We start from the raw sequence: 19587 nt of genomic DNA on the forward strand, positions 1-19587 counted from the left end.
AGTTCCAGGTGCTTTCACAGTCTGTAAGCAGATCTCATTTCTGATACTGAGAACAGATGACATCTTCTCATTTACACCAATATAAGTAAGTAGTACCTCCACTATCTTCAGTGAAGTTACATCAGCACAAAACTGGCATAACAGGATAAGGTAATTAGGGTTGAACACTTTGAAGCTGAAAAAAGGATTTTTTTTTCCTGAAACACTGGCAGAATGTTTTTCAAATGCCCATCCTGGTTATGGTAAGAACAACTGCTTTAAGCCCATAAGCTTCTCCTACTTTTTTTTTTTTAATTTAAAGGCTATAATTACCCTAAATTATATTACATCTGTATCACTACGAAGTTTTCATCATACCTTTCTGTTTGTGCAAAAAGGGTGCAGAACACTCTGTGCTTGAACTGAAAGACGTTTATACTCCTCTTTACAGAAGTAAATGGCTAGGAAGGGGCAAAGTACAAGAGAAGTTGGGCTCGTAACATCCAATAAATTTGAGTTGATCTTTTCCTCCAGGCTGGAAAAAGCTGACCATCTCTTAGCTAAACGAGGTAAAGCATTGTTTCAATACCAGATAAATAAGAGTAATATAGCACCTAATGTGGCATTTGTGCAACAGGTTTACTCAGTTAATTATGGCCAACAGGGTTTCAGATTTTGTGAACTAGTTTTGAACTGAAAATAAGCCATGTTTTAAAAGAGCTAAACCATTAGTGTGTTGACTGCAAAGTAATACATACCAGGATAATTTTGCTCTGGACAGTATGATCAAGGTTAGAAGGAGTTAAAATATTTGTATGAACAAAAAGGATTATGTAACAGTCAGTAAAGAGAGTAATGGGAAGTCCATTGGACTACTCCAAAATATTTAGTAGAATGAAGGAAATAAAACTTCACATTCCCCATACTATTCTTGGAACTTCTGTAGTTTTCACAAAAGCAGGTTTTCCCCCACAACATCAAGTATCCACATGTGCAGTAATCAACTGCAGGATCTCGACTATGAAAGTGTCTTGAAAGACCAAAGTCTTGGCTTTACAATCCCCAAAGTCTTTCATAATGTAATTGATTGCACATTTTTCATATATTACAATTTGCTAAATGAAGCCAACCACTCATTACCTCATCAGTACAGCCTGCACAAAGTACAGTTTATTTATATCCTTATATTCTAATCTAACACCAGCTGTCAGCATATTTTATATTACATGTGGTATTGCACTTTGAGTGGCACCTCAGTGCGTGTTTGCAAGTGAACGAGCTGAACCCCCAAAAGCCCCAAACCTTTGGAATTCACTCCAAGTGCTGCCAGTCAAGCAAGTTGAAACTGTTAGGGTGAAAATAACCCTCTGAATCATGGGCTTCGCTAATTAAAAAAACCAAACTGTTTAATAATTAGAAAAACAATCCTACCTGAAGTTGGATTAGGGCAATCTGAAATCCTCGGTACTCTGAACAGTTTCAAAAAGTGGTGCCAATTTAATTGCACACATCATAATTGTGTTAGAGGACAACAACTAGATTTACAAATATATATTACACGCACACACACAAAACAGACAAAGCTATAAAACGTTTGGTAACTCCACATGCTTTGAGCTAGCCAACCTATCTGCTGTATCTTGAATTGCTTATTACTGATCATATTGAAAATCTAAATTGCTATTTCTGATGTAGCTGTTAATGGATTAAACAACCACTTCCAAAGGAGGAAGGAAGAGGAGAAATGGTGGACCCAAAGTTGAGGGTTTAAATGTATGTTCCTTGAATAGCCAGCATATCACTTCAGTCATGTGAAGAGTGATGCCCAAAAATTTTTTGAAGAGACTTAGGCCAAGTTCACCTCTGGCATTAGTGGGTGTATCTCCCACTACACTTCAATGGTACTTGTGTCCTCTTTCACCAGGGTTGAATTTGGTCCTAGGAGTATATCTGGTCACCTTCAGTGACATTAATGGAAACGGGAGTCTTGGACAGATAGAACTGGGCTGCAAAATTAAAAGAGTGAATATTGGACAAATCATGTAAATAAAGAATATATATATTAATAATAGTTCCTATTATATAAATAGCCTTTATAAAAAAATAATCTTTCAATAATTTTAATAACTCACCTTTCTTTAGGTTCTGGAAAACATGTATGAAAAAAATCTATTCCGTTCAAGTTAGATTAAAGCAAACCTAAGATGAACACTACAACTCTCTGTTGCACTAAACCCAATTCTGACCATTCAATTTCCAGGTTAGTCAGTTTTTGGGGATGATAGGGAGTTTCTTTGTGAAGGTATGAATTGCACCCCTAGAAATACTGAGCAGAAGAAACACCATACTGAATGGGCCTACTTCCTACTGCTTTCAGAAACTGTACAGATGACAGACCCAGAAATCAACAGGTCACCTAAACCCCGTAAATGTTAATGCCTGTGAGCACATTTAAAAGGCACTGTCCTCTCACTATTGATTTTAGATCTTTCAGCTTAAAACTCCTTCCCTTCAAACTATGCTGCATTTAAGTATTCACTATCACTTGAATTCTCTTTCCACTTTTCTCAATCCAGCATAGTCCCTACCTGCTGTACCAGATCTAAGGTAATATGTGATGGACTATGTTCATGCTAGCACTATTTTCTTTTTCCTTCTAATTTATCCTATCAAATGAAAAAAGGAAACATTCTTCCAAGTTTACCTTTTTGGGCTTAAGGCATAACATGAAGTCACACATCATACTAAAGCTTAAATTTTTGAAGTGTACAATTTTAGTGCTATCTGAAACCCTGTTTTACACTATTTTTCAACAGTTGTCTGAACAGTTCATCTCTTTTCTTGCCATAAATTCTAATGTTGTTCGTGGTTTGTGCAATTCCTATGCAACCAGTCTTTGCTGCTAATGGGTATTAACAGTGCAGTACCCACAAAGCGGGCTATCAGTTCTTGTTTTCTCTGCTTTCATTTCAGTTCAAAGCATGTTGCTTTATTGTGTGGAAGATCCAGTCCATTTTTGTTGTCCAGCCACCATGGTGAGCATCATTCATTTGCTTCATGAAGTACTCAAGAGCTTCCTGCTCAGTTTTGTCCAATGCAAGCGTCTTTCGAATGTACGCAATATCGTCAAAGGACTGCAGTTCTGGCATTCCTGAGCCAAGCATCATGGAGAAAAGATTTATGAAGAGATTGGCATGCTGCCGAATTGCTAGATAAGCCTTATAACACATCTCCTGAAACCTGGAAGAGACGAGGGGGAGGGGGTGGGAAAGCTCAGTGTATTTCCCTATTAGACACATATTACTTCACCTCCAAAACAGTTTTCAGGTAACTGGACACTAAAAAAGCAGACACTCTTAGTCTAATAAGAACACCATAAAAGTTGCTGAGAAAATATACTCCTCTTCCTACTTTGGCTGTTTTAATTTCTGCAAGAATTAGTAGTGGTCAGACTAACACAACAGCCAAACTGAAGACAGGCTTTCTAGCCTTAAAGCTCCTTTGTAATGCATGGAAGTATTCCATGGAAGTTTATGGGAGTTCACGGAGCCATTTTAGTCATTGCGACTGACACTTCAGATTTCAAAGCACATTGAAATTGCAATTCTGCAAACAGTGCCTTCCTGGTTATCATCAGACACATTTCTCTCCTGCACTTCTGTGAGGGCAGTAGCTGTTGCTCCTTAGCTACTCTGAACAACGCATTGAAGACAGGGACACTTGCTATACCACTACATTGGGTGAGAAATGCCTGTTTATGCTGAAATCCCTAACATAACGTTAGCGATTCTTCAGGTTAAGAAAAAAATGCAAAAAAGTTTCACTGCAGAATTCAGACAGACACTATAACTTAAAATCTGTCGTGTGTGTTGTGTCCTCCCCCCCAACATAATGAAATTAAGATCAAAATTGAAACCTCTCAAAGACTAGATCTCTGGAAAGACATAGTAAGACTAACTACAGCCACAGAATTTTTTTCAATTTCTTTATTATTATTATTTTAAAGTTCTCCTTTCTTAGCTGGTTTTCCAGAATGTCACAAACTGCACAGGCCAGTGAAGAGCTGATATCACAGCAGCTACAGGAGAGAGAAGTATTGCTGAGTGACCAGCAAGGCTCATTACACCTGACATTTAAGATTTCTCAGTTTCTGCAGTTACGCAATCCCAAGAAAATTTTAAGTATTAAATAAAATAAATTTTCATATATTTAAAAATCTATCTTTATTCACGTGTGCTGACCCTGCAAAGCTAAAGTGAGGTTTCATGAACTGAAGGCTATGTAAGTGCTAAGATCCCTTACTGATTTACAAGTGGATGGCTGATATTCAGCTAAAGAATTAGAACATACTCACCGCAAGCCAATTAAAATACTACTTTTCAGTTAAAAGGTCTAATTAAAGGTCAGCAGTAGTCCATTTTAGGTACAAAATACTCTGAAGTTAAATGCTTAAAAAAAAGGCTCACCTTTCAAACTCCCTTGTTTTGGTACATTCTTGGGCTCCTTTACTAATCACTATTAAAAAGTCTTGAGTTAAGACAAATGGCACACGTTCTCTTTTGTAACCAAATTTTTTCTTCTTGTGATCGAGGAAGTGTCCAAAGTCAATGTGAAACAGCTTGGAAAGACAGAAAGGTATTTTAAGATTAGTAATTCCTTATTTAAATGATGTCATAGTAAAGTTGATTGCTTACTTATAGTTCAGATGGGTTTTTAAAAAAACCCCCTCATATCAAAGTGAGATATGACATTAGGCCATGTTTTCAGAAAAAACATATCTTACTTGTCCGTCATCTTTTACCATGATGTTACTATTGTGGCGATCACCAATGCCCAGTATAAAGGTAGCAACACAGTAGCCAGCACAAGAACGTGTAAACAAGTCAATAGCTGCATCATACCTATTGAAAACAAACAACAAAAGACATTTTCCTACAGATATTCTAATACTACAAAAGTGCAGGGTTTTGTGGGTTCTCTTGTGTTGTGGGGTTTTTTTTTGTTTGTTTGTTTGTTTGTTTTCTTTTCCCCTTCCCATTAAGGCAAAGCCAGTTCCTGCTTCCTTAAGAGAAGGTAGTAGAATTCCTGGACTTTTTCATTTTATCAAAGTAAGGAAGAAATTCAGCATTCTCTGAAAACAGTAGTACTTAGATGATGTAACAGTCAACTAGCTATAAAAGTGACTGTCCCTCTTTTGAAGGCCAGCAGTTTTCACTTTGATGAGCTACTGTTAAAATACAGACTTAAGCCACATCTTCATAGTTCTACCTTGAACTTACGCTTTACTGCTGAGAAGTCACACAACCACCCGAGCTCATTAGAAGAGCTACAAGCAGGAATACTAGGCAAACAAGGACCGGGAAACAAAACCAAAACCAGACAGACGTTACTTCCCACTTGATGAACTTCAGTTCTCTTGAAGCTTCCATAAAAAAAAAAAACATGAACAAGAAAAACAAGCAACAGGAAATCTCACATTTCTCCTTTGTTCTTGTCCTTGAGCCACTGATGCAATGTATGGCTGTTGAACTGCAATGCTCCTTTCAAGCCTCCTTTACACTGGATCTGCATGATCGTATGAGAGCTCCTCACTACTTCGATGAGTCCCACACAGTCACCAATCGACAAACAGCCATAAGGCAACATCCTGAAAGACAAAGGGTTTGGTTTTTTTGTTTGTTTGAGGTTTTTTTCTTTTTTTTTTTTTTTTAGAATTAAGTTTTAAGACAGCAAGCAACAGGCATATTTGATAACCCTTATCAGGTGAGTGTCATCTGCTATGAAAACCTCTTTTAATGTTTTATAGGTGTATTATCATTAGTCTTGTGGAAAAAATGTACCAGATATTAGTACAGTAACATGCCAGCCACTGTATCCACCAACATAATTCTTCAGTTTTCAATCAGGACAAAAGGTTAAGACAAAATTTTATTAACATGTTCTTGGAAGCCTTGGGGAAATACACTGGAAAAACCCTTAAAAAGGCCTTCAGCATGATTTAGCAAGATCTTACTTCATATATAGTTGAATAGTACTAGAGACAGACCTAAGCATTCAGAAAACAAATGTTAGGATTTCATGGGTTACTGTAAACAAGTAGCAGGTAATACTCAACGTGAAACCAGCTTGGGACCTTCAAACTGAGTTTCCAAGTAGTACCTGAACATATTACAAAACTGTAACTGGAATCTATGGTCAGCAACATTACAGTTTATCCAGACGTTAATGGACTAACTGTAAACAGATGTTCATGCAAGGACTCTTTAAAGACCATCATAAATCACTTTTTCATAATCTGTAACTGAAAGGATAAGCTTGGCAGCCTATTTTTCCCTTTGCAAGTAGAAGAAATTAATTCCTCTGCCTCCCTCTTCTTTCACAAGTCTCCTTCCTCGCCGTCCCCCAAAGTCTGTATTTCTTTTTATGTTCAAAACATTTTATCTGAGAAAGCCAAATAAAAACTAGCCTTTTATTCAAAAATTGAAAGACATATGGCCATCGCTATGTTTAACATCCTTTGTTAAAAGATTTCAGAGACAGTAATAGTAGCCCTTTTCTCTCCTAAAGTTTCCTTTTTGGAGTGTAAGTGTCACGACTATAGAGTAAAACTGCCTCCTAAGAACACTGGAGTATCAAAAGTTTTTGTGATGCCATGGTGAAAAACCCAAAAAAACCCCAATCTATCATGGCTTCATATTAGACCTAAGCAGCTATGGAACACCAGTGCAATGTGTAGCCAGTGGCCCAGCTGCCTGCTGGTGTTGCTGTGGAGGTGGGCTTCTGCTCTCTGGATTAACAGCACTTTATTTGCAGGCACTAAAAGTATATTTATATCTGTCTATCTACACTTGCATTTTTAGGTAAAACTCTGATTTGGAGGTCAAGGAAAAACAGTGAGACCCATCTATTTTCTTAAGGATGTGGCATAAACTTTGGACCATTAGACTTTCTGTATTACAGAGACTTACAGTTTAGTTGCCTTAGTGGGAGGGGTCACAACTTCTAAATCCTTAAAAGATTTTCTTCTTGTCCACTAGTGTAATCTGTAGCTTGCTCAAGATTCGGAGTCCCTCAGCTGCCTGACCTTGCATGCTCATTTCAGTCTTTCAGTGTAGGTGACGGGACAGCTGGGAGGTTTTTGTTTTGATTTTTAAGTCAGCCTGTCACTTATACCACACCTATTCAAATTCTCTTCTAAAGCTCCATGCTGCCTCTAAAAAGAATGGTGGGCAAGAGATGGGAGAGGATGTAGTTTTGCAGATTTCCATAGCCGGCTGCTCTTCAAGACATGGGCACTGTGAACTGTAACTCTGCAAACCATTCTTATACAGAGCCATAATTTTGTCACTCAGTCCTAGAGACAAAACAGTCGCCCAGGTGCACAAGAGATGATGTAGACCGATAGATCCTTTTGCCTAGATGAGAACCAGGGGCGCAAAGAACAGACTTGGTCTGACAGTGCAGAGGCAGCTCTGTTACACCACCACCTAAAAATCTGCCATACAGCAAACGTACAGCAAACGCCTATTTGAAGTGCAACCTGTCTAGCATCCGTTTTCCAGAAGCAGAATCGTTTATACTGAAGGGCATTCTGCAGAAGCTCCTGTACTTGCAGGCTATTAAGAAGTGGAGAAGCTGCAGGCTGGGTAACACCTACTTTGTGTACGGAAATGAAGATACCAACTACAAAGAGTCCAGGGCTGCAGTTTGGCAACTTGTTCAAAGCAAATGCTACAGATACCATCAGCAGACCATAGTGTGGCTAGTGTGTGTTAGCTCTTGTAGCCATTCCTGGTATGTAGATGCCTCACAACCACTTGAATAAGTACTTTTCAAATACGATCTTATCTTTACAGAATCCAGCAGTTTAGCTAACTGAAGGTTATTAAAAAAAAATTACAAATCACTAACATGTACAAACATGCCTATTTATAGCATTTCATTTATTACCCTTGGGAGAACAGAAGCAATCCCGGGCAACAAACCAATGCAGAACCCATTAAGAACAGCACTGCTTGAGAATTGACCTCTAACGCTTACCGAAGATCAAGACCCTGATTTTGCCAGATGTTTTCCATAATTCTAATTATCTGAAGTGTCAGCATGTCTTGACGCAAGTCTGCAATAGTCAAATACACAGAGATTGCAAAATTGTAACACCAGAACACTTTGTTACATCTTATTTTACACCCCCCCCCCAAATGTATGTCTAAAGGAAAGAAGGCTTGCATAGTTTAGTATAGGTTTTGTTCTCTCCATTCAGAAAAGCAGATTTTAAGTAGTAAAAAATTAATATAAATTTGTGGTGTCTATTTCAAAGACGCTTAAAAATATACACTGAAGACATGACAATGGAATTACAGATTACACATCTGGAATATCCTGAAGACATTTTCAAGTAAAAAACCCCAAAGTATTAAATAGCATCAGGTTCCACCTCAACAGACTGAGCATCTCAGAACATACAAAACTTGTACATTACTGAGGTAAATACTTACTTGTGCATGCTTAGTTTTTCTAGAAAAGAAAATTGCTTTGCTCAGATAATTTTTTAATATATGTCTTTTATATGCTTAGAAAAATACTGAACAGTAAGTTAGGAAAATAAACAGGTATGGAGCTTTTGGATTACACTTTTTCCTTACCATCTCCATTTTTAAAGATTATCTCATTGTTCTGAAATAACAATTCAGACATAATATCTGGGTTTTCCCAGTTCAACCACAGGGGCCTTTTTGCCGATGACATTATCCTGCACTCCTCAAGCCTATAAAAGAGAGAAGGTTTCTATGAGATGGGCCTAATTTGATTCTCGTACCATGTTTCTGTAATACTATTAAGGTCTCCCTGTTTTCTTCAAACTCTTGGAACTAGTACCAAATTCAAGATGCATGGGTAACTAACAATCAACCACATCTACTTTCAGCTTCAAACTTAAATTAGTAAATGCAATGTTAACCATTTGTTAAGCTCAACAGAAAAGCTGGCTGTATTCTAAGTTTTCCTTTGGCAGTGTGTGTTCCTTACAAATGGAAAAAGGACTGCAGTTCCTGTCATCTTAAAGGAACAGCTACCTATCATGTTGTTGCCCAAACTGTTAAACCATGGAACTACCTCACTCTCTATGAATTACTCTGCTACAAATTTTATTCAGTTAACTTTGAAGATACTAACATTTAGCACGTTAACATTTAACTTTAACATTCTTAATGTTAACATTACTAAGCATTTACTTAAATATCTAGACAAACTTCAAAACTGAAGACAATACCGAAGATTTCCCAGTTGATGCGCAGGATTAAGAGGAGAGATAAAACCTTGTAAAGCATCCATAAAATCTGGCCGTCTCATTTGTTCAACAAGAAACTTCATCTGTACCTGATAAACAATCACATTCAGATTTTGAGAACACTAGTTACATGTAAATGAAGGTATCTGATTTTAGCTTTGGTTTTAAAGCGTGGTTTTGCACAGTTCTAACACAAGCAACTCTGCCTGAAACCCTTAACTTTAGATCTATTGCCTTCAAAAGGCAAACAATGACAGTGCACACAAAATATTACAGCCTCTAGGATAACATACTATCTAGTGAAGTTAGCATTCATACTTTTCTAGTTAATAAAATTAAACACAGTTCTAAGTAATTCCTGTGACTCGACAGCAACAGTTGTGGTATGTGGACAGCTTATAATACCTTCTGGGTCTCATCTTTTTTTTCCTGCTTGAGAATATCTGTGAGGTTAATCAACTTCTCCATAGCCTCCACCTGCCTGCTCAGATGCTTTAGGTACATTCCACACGCTCGACAATAGGACTCCAGAAGTAAACCAAACCTCTGACTTACAGTTTTATTGTGCATTTCAGACCTACACAGAGAGGAAGAACAGTTATAGCTTAAAGAAAAGACCACTTTAAGGTGCCAAAAATGAAGCTATACCTGTAACGTCTTCCTGAGGGCTGCTTATGGATCCTTCTTTTCAGGTAAACAACTTGTATTGACCCCCCAAAACTCATCTCATTTTGACTGGACTTTGATCAGACTTCAGTACCCTTTACAACTAATCTGCCACAGAGTTTATAGGCTTTTTCCCCATTCCTCCTTGCTCCATCCTGTCCTTTTCTACCCCTTACCTTTATTCAAAATCCATGCTTCCCAGAAACCCTATAGTAAACCTCAAGCTTTCAATTCAAGTTCCCGATTTCTTTGCCAAGAGCAAAGCTAACCTGTTTCTTTTTCTCCTTGTCTCATTTAGCCAATCCCAGGCTGTGGCCCCTCTAGCTTCCTCATTCTTACCTACTCTCAGTCTTCACACAGTCCTAAAACACATCCCCTCAAACAAGTTAATGAGGCAACTTATTCCATTTTCCTTGATAATTACCAAGGGAAGTAGAAAAAGCACAACAAAGATTCTTTGATCCTATTTCTGTGTCTAATCACACCATCTTTTTTAGGTGAGGCCTAGCTACAATCCAGTATGCTGTAGGCTTGATTTACACTCTGCCTTCTCAACATGAGGATTTACAAAAGCCTCTTTGTACTTTGTAAGGAAGAACACAAGAGATATTTTGGGTTATCTAGCTCTATGAAGTCTTTAATAAGCATGTATGAACAATTATTTTTCAAAGCCTTAACTGGTCAAATTGGGTGGCTTTCTTTAGGCCGCAACTATTTGTAAAATTTTCTGGAAAAGCCTAGTGGGGGATCTGGCGTACAAAAAGTTCAAACAGCAGAAATCTGCCAAAGCTGTAAATAGCTAACAATATGGGAGGCTTCCATGTTAGAAGGCCTCTTAGACTACCCTGCTTTTAGAATAATCATCATTAGATAAAAAGAAGTACAAGACTAAGTACCTATTATTAACCACCTTTTGAAACTGCAAGGGATAACTTCTGTTACCAAACTACGCATTCAAACTCTTAACCAATATAAAACAAACTTTAGGTGGTAATTTTTTCCTAGCAAAGAACATTTATTATGCCAAGCCTTTAGAACAACTAAGCATTTACAGCTAATAGTAATCCCACCACCCTTTAAGATTATATTAAACTTACTTTAAATGCCAAAAGAAGAAGTGTCCTATCCTTTGATTGGTCAGTGCCTTCTTGAGTAAAAATCTCACAAGCTGATTATCTAAATACTGTTCATATTTCAGAACCTAGTTAAGGATAAAAAGAAAATAAAATTAAAAAATTAGCTGCAGTTATTATTTCTATGAACAATACACAGATTAAAGGCAGTTAAATAAAAAGCAATCTATGTTTTACATTACGTTTTGTAGAACGACTGATCTTGGTATTAGGATTGGAACAGTATCTGCTAACAGTGCACCCTGCCTCTATTTCAGGAACTTACCATATGACACTTCCTTTACTGTTACCAAATATTTTAGCCTCAACTTGCTCAAAATTTTGAGAAGATGCTTCTGCTCATACTTTCCCATATGTTAGGACAGCTGAAATAGCTGCCTGTTCCAGTTGGTAGAACAGTTCTGCATCTCTGCAAAATTCTGGCAGTTAATATCAACAAGCAAAGACACAGCGCTACAGAAAGTGAACTACGTTTCATCTCCTCCTACTCAATCTGCAACGCAAACATATACTTTTGATGACCTCTTTTTTCACATCATCTTAACTTTTGTTGTATTTTAAGCCTCTGCGATCATAAGATATACACAAGACATCAAGTACACCAAAATGTCGTATACCTGGACTAGCTGGATTAAGTACTGAGACAGTTTGTCATCTGTCAAGTACTTCTCTAGACACCGAACTGCAAAAGCTCGCACCATTGGATCTGGATAATTACAGTCCAAAAGCTCCATTGCTTGCTCTGGCTTGATTGGAGGCCAATCTTTTACCAAACAGTACATCTGTGAACAAGAAGGCCAAGCATGTTACACATTTGGATTAGGAAGAAGTTGTAATACACAGCCATTAGAAGGTATTGTCAAGAGACAAACTGCATCTGAGTGGAAGCTATTTACTCTCCAGTCCTCTCTCAAACAATTTGGTGTTAGTTGCCAGCTAACTCTGTTATTTTATCCACTATAAAAAGAATGAAAACAAGCCCTCACATTTAACTGACATATCAGCAACATAGCAAGGATTCAAGTAATGCCACCAAGAGGCAATCTTAAGACTCACACTAAGCTAAAGAACAAGAACTATAGACCAAACTGATCAGTCAACGAGTGGCAACTTATTTAAGGTTTCCATGTATCATACACACATAATGTTTTTAACTTCCAGAAGTTTTCTTTGAAATAGCATATTTTAAAGCTTCTTCAAAACTTAAAACTAATTCAGTGCTATATGTTACCTGGGCCACTTCATCTCTAGAATTCCATTTAACAGACAGAAGTAATTTGGGCAGAATTTCTGGGGTATTCACACAATAGTGTCTGCAAAAAGAGAAAGAAGTGGTATGTACAAAATGTCATTTTTGCATCCATAACCATCTACTATGTCCCCTCAGTCTTGCACCTTTCTCTTCCTTTGTCAGCAGAATCTGATCAACACCATAAGGTGGTGTCAGGATCCATACACTAAGACAAGACTGCAGTAATGGGGAAAACATAAGTGAATTCCACAGCCTTCTTTTCTCCATGGGCTTATGCACCAAGACATACAATGCAGAATGCTTTAAAAGCCTTTTCTAAAACCCTAACCCCAACAACATAGAATAAAGGCAGCAAAACCCAAGACAATCATGACAAATTTGGAGTGAAGGGGGTGAAGTTTGACTGTGACAACAAGCACTTTTCTTTGGTTGGCTTTTTGTTTTTAAATACCTGTGGCTCCAGAGGAAGTCCTTCTCCTGCTCAGTGATTTCAGACAAAGGATCTCGTGTACATATGGCTCGCAGTTGCTCCTTGTCACTTTCTCTTAATTCATTGTCTCTAGCTATTCTGTTACTCTGCAGAGAGAGAAAGTGGTCTGATCACCCTCCACACACTTCCTTCTGTCGTCGTACAACATACATGAAATGTTTTAACAGCATAGCAACACTTGCAGCCTATGTCATGCAATACCATCTTGTTGTTTCCTTTTGCTATAATTGAGGACTTACAATTTAAAAACAGAGATGGAAGACTAGGCCTTTGATTCCTACAACTGCTTTTAGTCACTACTGGGACAAGAAGGGGTAATTTTCAACTAAATCAGCTTTGTGAAGAAATAGCAGCAGTTGGCATCTGATGAACAACATAATGCAGCACTAAATAAAACTGGTAATTTCCGTCTCCAGTTTTGAGATAGCTGAGAGCTGCTGAGAGGAGTGAAAAAGAATCAGAACTGAAAAAGCACGATAAGGGGGATGAAGCTAGGTAAATAAAAGGTAGAACATTGTAGGAAAGCCTGAGTAACAGGAGAACTGGAAAACATTAACCAGAATTAATGTAAGATACTCCCTGAAGAGCACAGAACACAGATCTGGTACATGCTGACATTATTTTATTTAAGACTTCATTTGTTAGAATCAGCTTAGACCGATGGCAGAGGTATTGAGACTACTACTACTCTTCACAGCTCATGTGCCAAGTTCAATTCTTCTCCTATACTTTCCATTTCTTAGTTCACTTAATGTGTTTTTCGCAAAGCAGCATAAGAAATTATGCAGTTTCTGAGGTTTCAATTACAGAATCAATCGCACTGCAAAAAAGATAAATCCTAAGCAGCTTATATTATTGCATTTAGTATAAAATACAACTGTAATCAAGTTTGACACTTAAGATGAAGCTATCCCAAGAATTCTACAAGAGTTGAACAGAGTGGACTCTCTCACACCTGTATGATACGTACTACTACAAAAGAATAAGATCAACTCTTTCCCAAGTTCAAGGTGTTGAAACTGTAGAACCACAGTATTCTACCTCTTGTTCTGTTCTTTCCCTAGGCAATTTCTACTGAGCACATGGAACAAGACAGTAAGAAAGAACAAACTGAGCTTTGTCTGCCAGTTTCATTGATGGAACTTTCCAGCTGGTTGAACTAGTACTCTGAAACAGAAGTACCTACATGTTTTTTACAGAAAGTCTTTTCAATGCATCTAGCTTTAAAAAAAAGAGCTGAACAAAAGAACAATCTGAAATTTCCAGGTAGGAGATCAAGGCACCCTTTAAAAGGTGAAGTGGCATTACTTCTAAGAATATGCACAAATATAGGAAGAATTGTCAGGTTTTACCACATCGTATCGACTTCAAACTGAAAGTTCTCTACTTTATCTTTAACCACACAAATTATGTGTTCTCATGATAGGCTCACTACTATTACATGGGACAAGAATATTCTGGCCTTCAAGCTTACATCTACCAATATTAAGGTATGAATCAGCCAACTCACAGGATTTTTAATACCTTCCCTGTTACCAGTAGGATAGGGCAAGATTTTAGTGCACCAACATGGGGGCTTTTTTAATACTGTTCTGAAGCACAAGAACTGGACTTAAAAGTGAGGGGAAATTACTCAGGACTACTCTTATGTGGCACAGCAAAATTTAGAGAACATATTCTTAAGTATTATGGTAATGGATACAGTGCAAGTAGCAGAACTTCCAGAGTCATTCTGTAAGGAAGTTAACGGATAAATTACTTCATAATCACCCTACTCCTGACGTAAGACCAAATAGCTGATATTGAACAAGTGATTAATTGTACATATTCATCTTGATTCTGAAAGAGTCATCCTAAAAAGTAAGTGAAAGTCAAAAAAGTATAAAATGTACCTGCATAGTGTGTCAGAAAGATCATAGTTTAGGTCAAGCCCAGAAGGAAAATGCATTTATCCTGTTGCGGTCAACACCAAAAACTTGAAATTCTATGAATCGTGGGACAGTAAGTTAGACTTAATATTTGAATATTCCTTCATATTTGAGATATTAATGGACCTATAAATGACCTCTTATAAGTATGTATTAATAGATTTTAAATGCAGTGTAATGCATTTCAAGGTTAAATAAAAGTTATGCTATTTGTATCATAACAAAACCATTTATGTAGACATCATACCTCAGTGACTGCTTTGCTGATTTTTACCATTTCGGGTAAGCATTTTTAACTCTTCTAGATACGGCCAATGCCACACAGTGATCTAGTATCTGATTTTTGAATGAGTAATACCACATTGCCTTTTAACTCCCTAAATATAGTTAGTATTACAAACAGCTATAAATATGCACAGTACCTGAATATACAAAGTCTGGCTTCAGACCTGAAGATCCCACACATTAGAAGATAAAGGGGACAAATACAATCCTAAGAGGTAGCAATGATGTTAAAACTTACCAAGCATTTAATGAAGTATGATTTAAGAAAGGATAAGTAATAAGAGGATTTTGGGAGACAACAAGGAGAGCTGAAAGAAAAGCAGCATGAATAGCGAGAAAGAGACCAAAGCAGTGATGGACAGTTTGCTCCTTGTCACCTTTGTCATTCATGTAAATAGGCTTTCTTCATATTTAACCTTCTATGGTATTTTAAGGATTATCAGAAAATGGACAAGACAATGATTTGAGACTTTATTCTACCTCAGATTTTTTTTAAAATTGTAAAGTACAAGTCAATCATTACTTTGTCACCGAAGAAAGATCGAAAATGGTGAGGAGACTATTTTTGCCGGATAGAACAAAACAATGAGCTGAGCATGTATTAGCCCAAGTAACAGGCTGTGCTATAGCAAAGGAGTGTTATTTACCAAGAAGCCAGCAGTCCTTAACCACTTAAGAACCCTGCAGCACTGCTCAGTCACAATACCTAAGCAGCTACACCACTCTATAATGGACTTCCTATAAAGTATCAAGAGAAATCAAATGACTACAACCCTTTGTTCAAATATGTTGAGATGAGACTTATAAATATCACCAGAATTCCCAAACTGGAAGCTTACTGACACCTACGCACTTTTTGCCATAGTGAAACTTTCCATCCTTAGACTCTTCTTCACCACAGACCACAAAGCTCTCTTGGGGAAACTCTCAAGTCTTTGAACCAGCCTCCAGAAGAACGTGTAAAACATACCAACTAATTTCACAGCCTTGCCTTTAAACACACAGCATTTTTAGCCTTACTGCTTTTCTTTTTTTCTGCTTTTAACTACCCCAAATGTGCTTTTAAGAAATCTCTAAACCTCTCCAAAAAGCCAATTGTCAATGCACGGATCTTCTCCATAGAAGAGAGGAGATAAAGGACTACACTCAATTGCCAATCAATTTCCTTTAGAATTCCCTGTACTTATGGTTGTAACTAGCCCACTAAACAGCCAGTAAAGAGTTAGAAGCACCTTTAGGTCACAAAAGAAAGCCTACCTGTAGACATGAAATTGCAACAAAAACCCAGTATCATTGAAGGAGAATTACAACTTTCGAAAAGCTAAACTAAGTAGTTTAAACATACGGATTAGCAATATAAAAGCGTCAGAAAGGCTCTAGCAGTTTGTACAGTACCACAGTTGCTCTTTAAAGTGCTTTGGTTGGTCAGTGCAGCATTAGGTCAGTGCACTGGTAATATAAGGAAATAAGAACATACTACTTTGCTAAACACAAAAAAAAATTGTTTTCTTGCTCTTATGATAATCCAGATACATGAAAAAAGTATACTTTATCACTAATATACTAAGTAAAATGAATGAGACTTTTGTATTTTAGTAGCTAATCTTGGAATGGGAGTTTGCCTTACCAGCCCCGCATAGCTGTAGTTAAACCCCAGTTCACGTGATATTGTCCAGTTGGCATGTTCTTCGATCACCGTCATATCTGGAAACTTCACAGGGTTGCTAAACCAATCAAATTCCAGCTCTAAACATGGAGTTTCCTATTTAAAGGTAATTTAAATTACTACTTCTGTTGAATGATATTAATTATAATACAGCTTATTTTGAAAACGTACTCCTGAAGAGTAAACTGGCATGCAAATACTTACCTTATTTGGATTTGATCCAGTAACACCAATAGGATTCAACAAATCCTCCAGCCCATGAGGCACTGCCCAAAGATTCAAAGCCATTTTCCCAGATACAAGAGTGTCTGTGTAATCAAACATGTTTATATTTCCCCAAGCCAACGGACAGTGCTCCTTAAAGAGATTAAAAGAAGATTTTTTCAGTGTCATCTATTAATTACTGCAGAGCAAGTCAGAAAATAACATTTTCACCCCAGAGCAAGCTGTTACATTCCCAGATTAGCTGAAAGCAGGTTGTGGAAGCTGTACCATATTTTTCTGAGTGACTGTCACAGCAGTCATTTTGCCAAAGTAGATCACGACACTTGGAAACAAACGCTAACATCTTTCCCACATCAAAATAACTCAAGATGATGGAGAGAGAGGGTTTTTTCAGAGAGAGACTTTTTACCAAGGCCTGTAGTGACAGAACAAGGGGATCCAGTTTTAAACTGAAAGATAGCAGGTTTAGATTGGACAGAAGAAATACACTTCTTTACAGTAAGGGTAGTCAGACACTGGAACAAGTTGCTCAGAGAAATTGTGGATGCCCCATGATTGGAAGCGTTCAAGGTCAGGTTGAGCGGGGCTTTGAGCAATCTGATATAGTGAAAGATGTCCCTGCCCATGGCAGGGGGGTTGGACTAGACAATCTTTAAAGGTCCCTTCCAACCCAAGCCATTCTATCAGATTCATAAACCTGGTTGTAGACAAAAAAAACACACGCTATATTGAACCTGTGACACACACAAACCCAGAATTTAATGATACCAGTGGCTAGAATTAATGCCATATGTAGATTCTTAAAAATGACTATTTGGGATCTTGCATCAAATGCTAAAGCAGCACAAGTTTTCTTTACTTCACTTTAAAATTCAACTCTAAAGTCAAGTATAGATAATGCCTTTTTTTAATAAATAGGTAACTAACTTACGGGTTTACAAACTTAAGTTTAAAGGCATTTGCACCTCAAAAGATTAACACTGATCTTTGTGTCTGGCAATATAGCATAGACATGATTTACAGCATTGAACAGACAAGCTTTTTTCCATGTTGTTTCATTTCTGACCACAAAAAAGTAGTAGTCTGAATTAGATACAAGAAACAAAGCCATCCCTATTTTAATCAGATTCAAATCAAACATTAGACTAAGACTCAATGCCAGAATGGAATTTACCAAGTATCTTCCCAAATTTGACTTCAGTAGCTTTTGTTCGTTACTGTATTAAAGCCATGAAGTATTTTACCTCTTTAGCACCCTTCCGGCCCTTAACAGAACAGATAGAAAGGCAGAGCCGAGCAGCACGTGGAAGGTCAGGAATGTACATGTCATACAACAGCCATTCATTCCATCTGTAAGATTTAAAAAAGCAGAATAAAACTGGGTTAAAGGAGAGCAGAGACACAACTGCATTCAATCAACAGTTACACTAAAAAGCATTTCTCATATTCCTACCTAAACTGTATACGCGCATAAAGAGTACACCTACTGAAGAAGGGTCCTCCCCGACGTGCATTTGACCACATCTACTGCTTCTGGGCATGGAAACTTCCCCAATTAGCCTTCTAGCACCAACACTGTTTAGTAAGTCATGCTAGGTTCAATTCCTGCAAACTTACTGATAGGTTCATTCACCTTCACTCTTGCAAACCTACAACTGCAACTGTCAGCTTAGGTATAACCTAAGGATAACGGATTTGCATGTGCGCTACGCTAATGTAAGTTTATCTTATGAAATATTTTTCACTTCAGGGAAAAAACAGCAGGTGGGGAAAAATGTGGCATAGCTTTCAGAACTCAACTGAATTTGGACTGCTAGAAAGTAAGAAGATAACTGCAAGATGGGAATATAACAAAGAAGTATATCAGAAATCTAAAGCCTTAGTCCTAACTCAGATATTATTCTATTTACCATAGTAATAAGAGCACAGATTGGTTCTACAGGAATATATATTTTGTTTTCATGGACTTCCCTAAGCAGACTTTATCTCCCAGCTGGTAGGACTGCGCTTTTGAAGAGGAACTTCTCAATACAGTTTATTTTCCTAAGCGGATTATCATGCCGAATTTTCTCAGTTGGAAGAGGCAGCAGCTTCAAAGGACAGCATTAATTTTTCAATGTGTCTGTAGCTACTAAAGGCAGAGTTTTACAAAGAAGTAACTGTCCAAGCTCTTCTCTAAGAACGAAGAAATTGGCAGATAAATTTTGATTCACTTTTCTTATGTCTCCATTTCATATAATACAGATCTGTGTGATTTTATCAGTGTTTTCAAGCCATACCCTTCAACACCTTCCCAAGAAGACTTTCTCTCTAGAACAGTTAAACTCTCAGTTCAAGTATAGCTATATTTGGGGCAACTCAGAGGAAGAGGCTATTTTTCAACAACTATGCATATTATTAGGCCCTCTAATTATAAAACCTGATCATATTCATAGAAAACAGGCAAAAATAAAAGTTTAAAAATGTATTAACAGACATGAAGTCAGACAGAAAATGCAAGTCAATAATTACTTCTGAACACATACTTTGCCATCTAATCCTAGCAGATGCTGAAATTTCATACCTCAAAGTTATGGGAACATCTTTTAGATACTTGTTCTCAATATGTTTATATATGTTCATATAAAATTTTCACACTTTTAAGTTCATGTGATTTATTTTTCCAGATAATACT

General features: G+C 37.3%; 1 protein-coding gene across 2 annotated transcripts in view; it reads right to left on the reverse strand.

Moving 5' to 3' along the window:
* Nucleotides 1-266: 266 nt before the first annotated feature.
* PIK3CA (phosphatidylinositol-4,5-bisphosphate 3-kinase catalytic subunit alpha) overlaps nucleotides 267-19587 on the reverse strand; it is a 31875-nt gene continuing 12554 nt past the window's right edge. For both annotated transcript variants that reach the window (XM_086468296.1, XM_009958927.2), the window contains 15 exons: nucleotides 18158-18263; nucleotides 16893-17045; nucleotides 16650-16784; nucleotides 12771-12895; nucleotides 12299-12380; nucleotides 11685-11849; nucleotides 11032-11135; nucleotides 9674-9845; nucleotides 9251-9357; nucleotides 8625-8746; nucleotides 8020-8098; nucleotides 5456-5626; nucleotides 4763-4880; nucleotides 4446-4597; nucleotides 267-3219 (listed from right to left, as the gene is read on the reverse strand). In XM_086468296.1, coding sequence (XP_086324422.1) covers nucleotides 2949-3219; nucleotides 4446-4597; nucleotides 4763-4880; nucleotides 5456-5626; nucleotides 8020-8098; nucleotides 8625-8746; nucleotides 9251-9357; nucleotides 9674-9845; nucleotides 11032-11135; nucleotides 11685-11849; nucleotides 12299-12380; nucleotides 12771-12895; nucleotides 16650-16784; nucleotides 16893-17045; nucleotides 18158-18263 — 2062 coding nt within the window. In that variant the 3' untranslated portion in view covers nucleotides 267-2948. The remainder of the gene's footprint in view (nucleotides 3220-4445; nucleotides 4598-4762; nucleotides 4881-5455; nucleotides 5627-8019; nucleotides 8099-8624; nucleotides 8747-9250; nucleotides 9358-9673; nucleotides 9846-11031; nucleotides 11136-11684; nucleotides 11850-12298; nucleotides 12381-12770; nucleotides 12896-16649; nucleotides 16785-16892; nucleotides 17046-18157; nucleotides 18264-19587) is intronic.

This window comes from Leptosomus discolor, chromosome 7, assembly GCF_034619465.1.
Source record: "Leptosomus discolor isolate bLepDis1 chromosome 7, bLepDis1.hap2, whole genome shotgun sequence".
In the NCBI taxonomy this organism is placed as follows: Eukaryota; Metazoa; Chordata; class Aves; order Leptosomiformes; family Leptosomidae; genus Leptosomus; species Leptosomus discolor.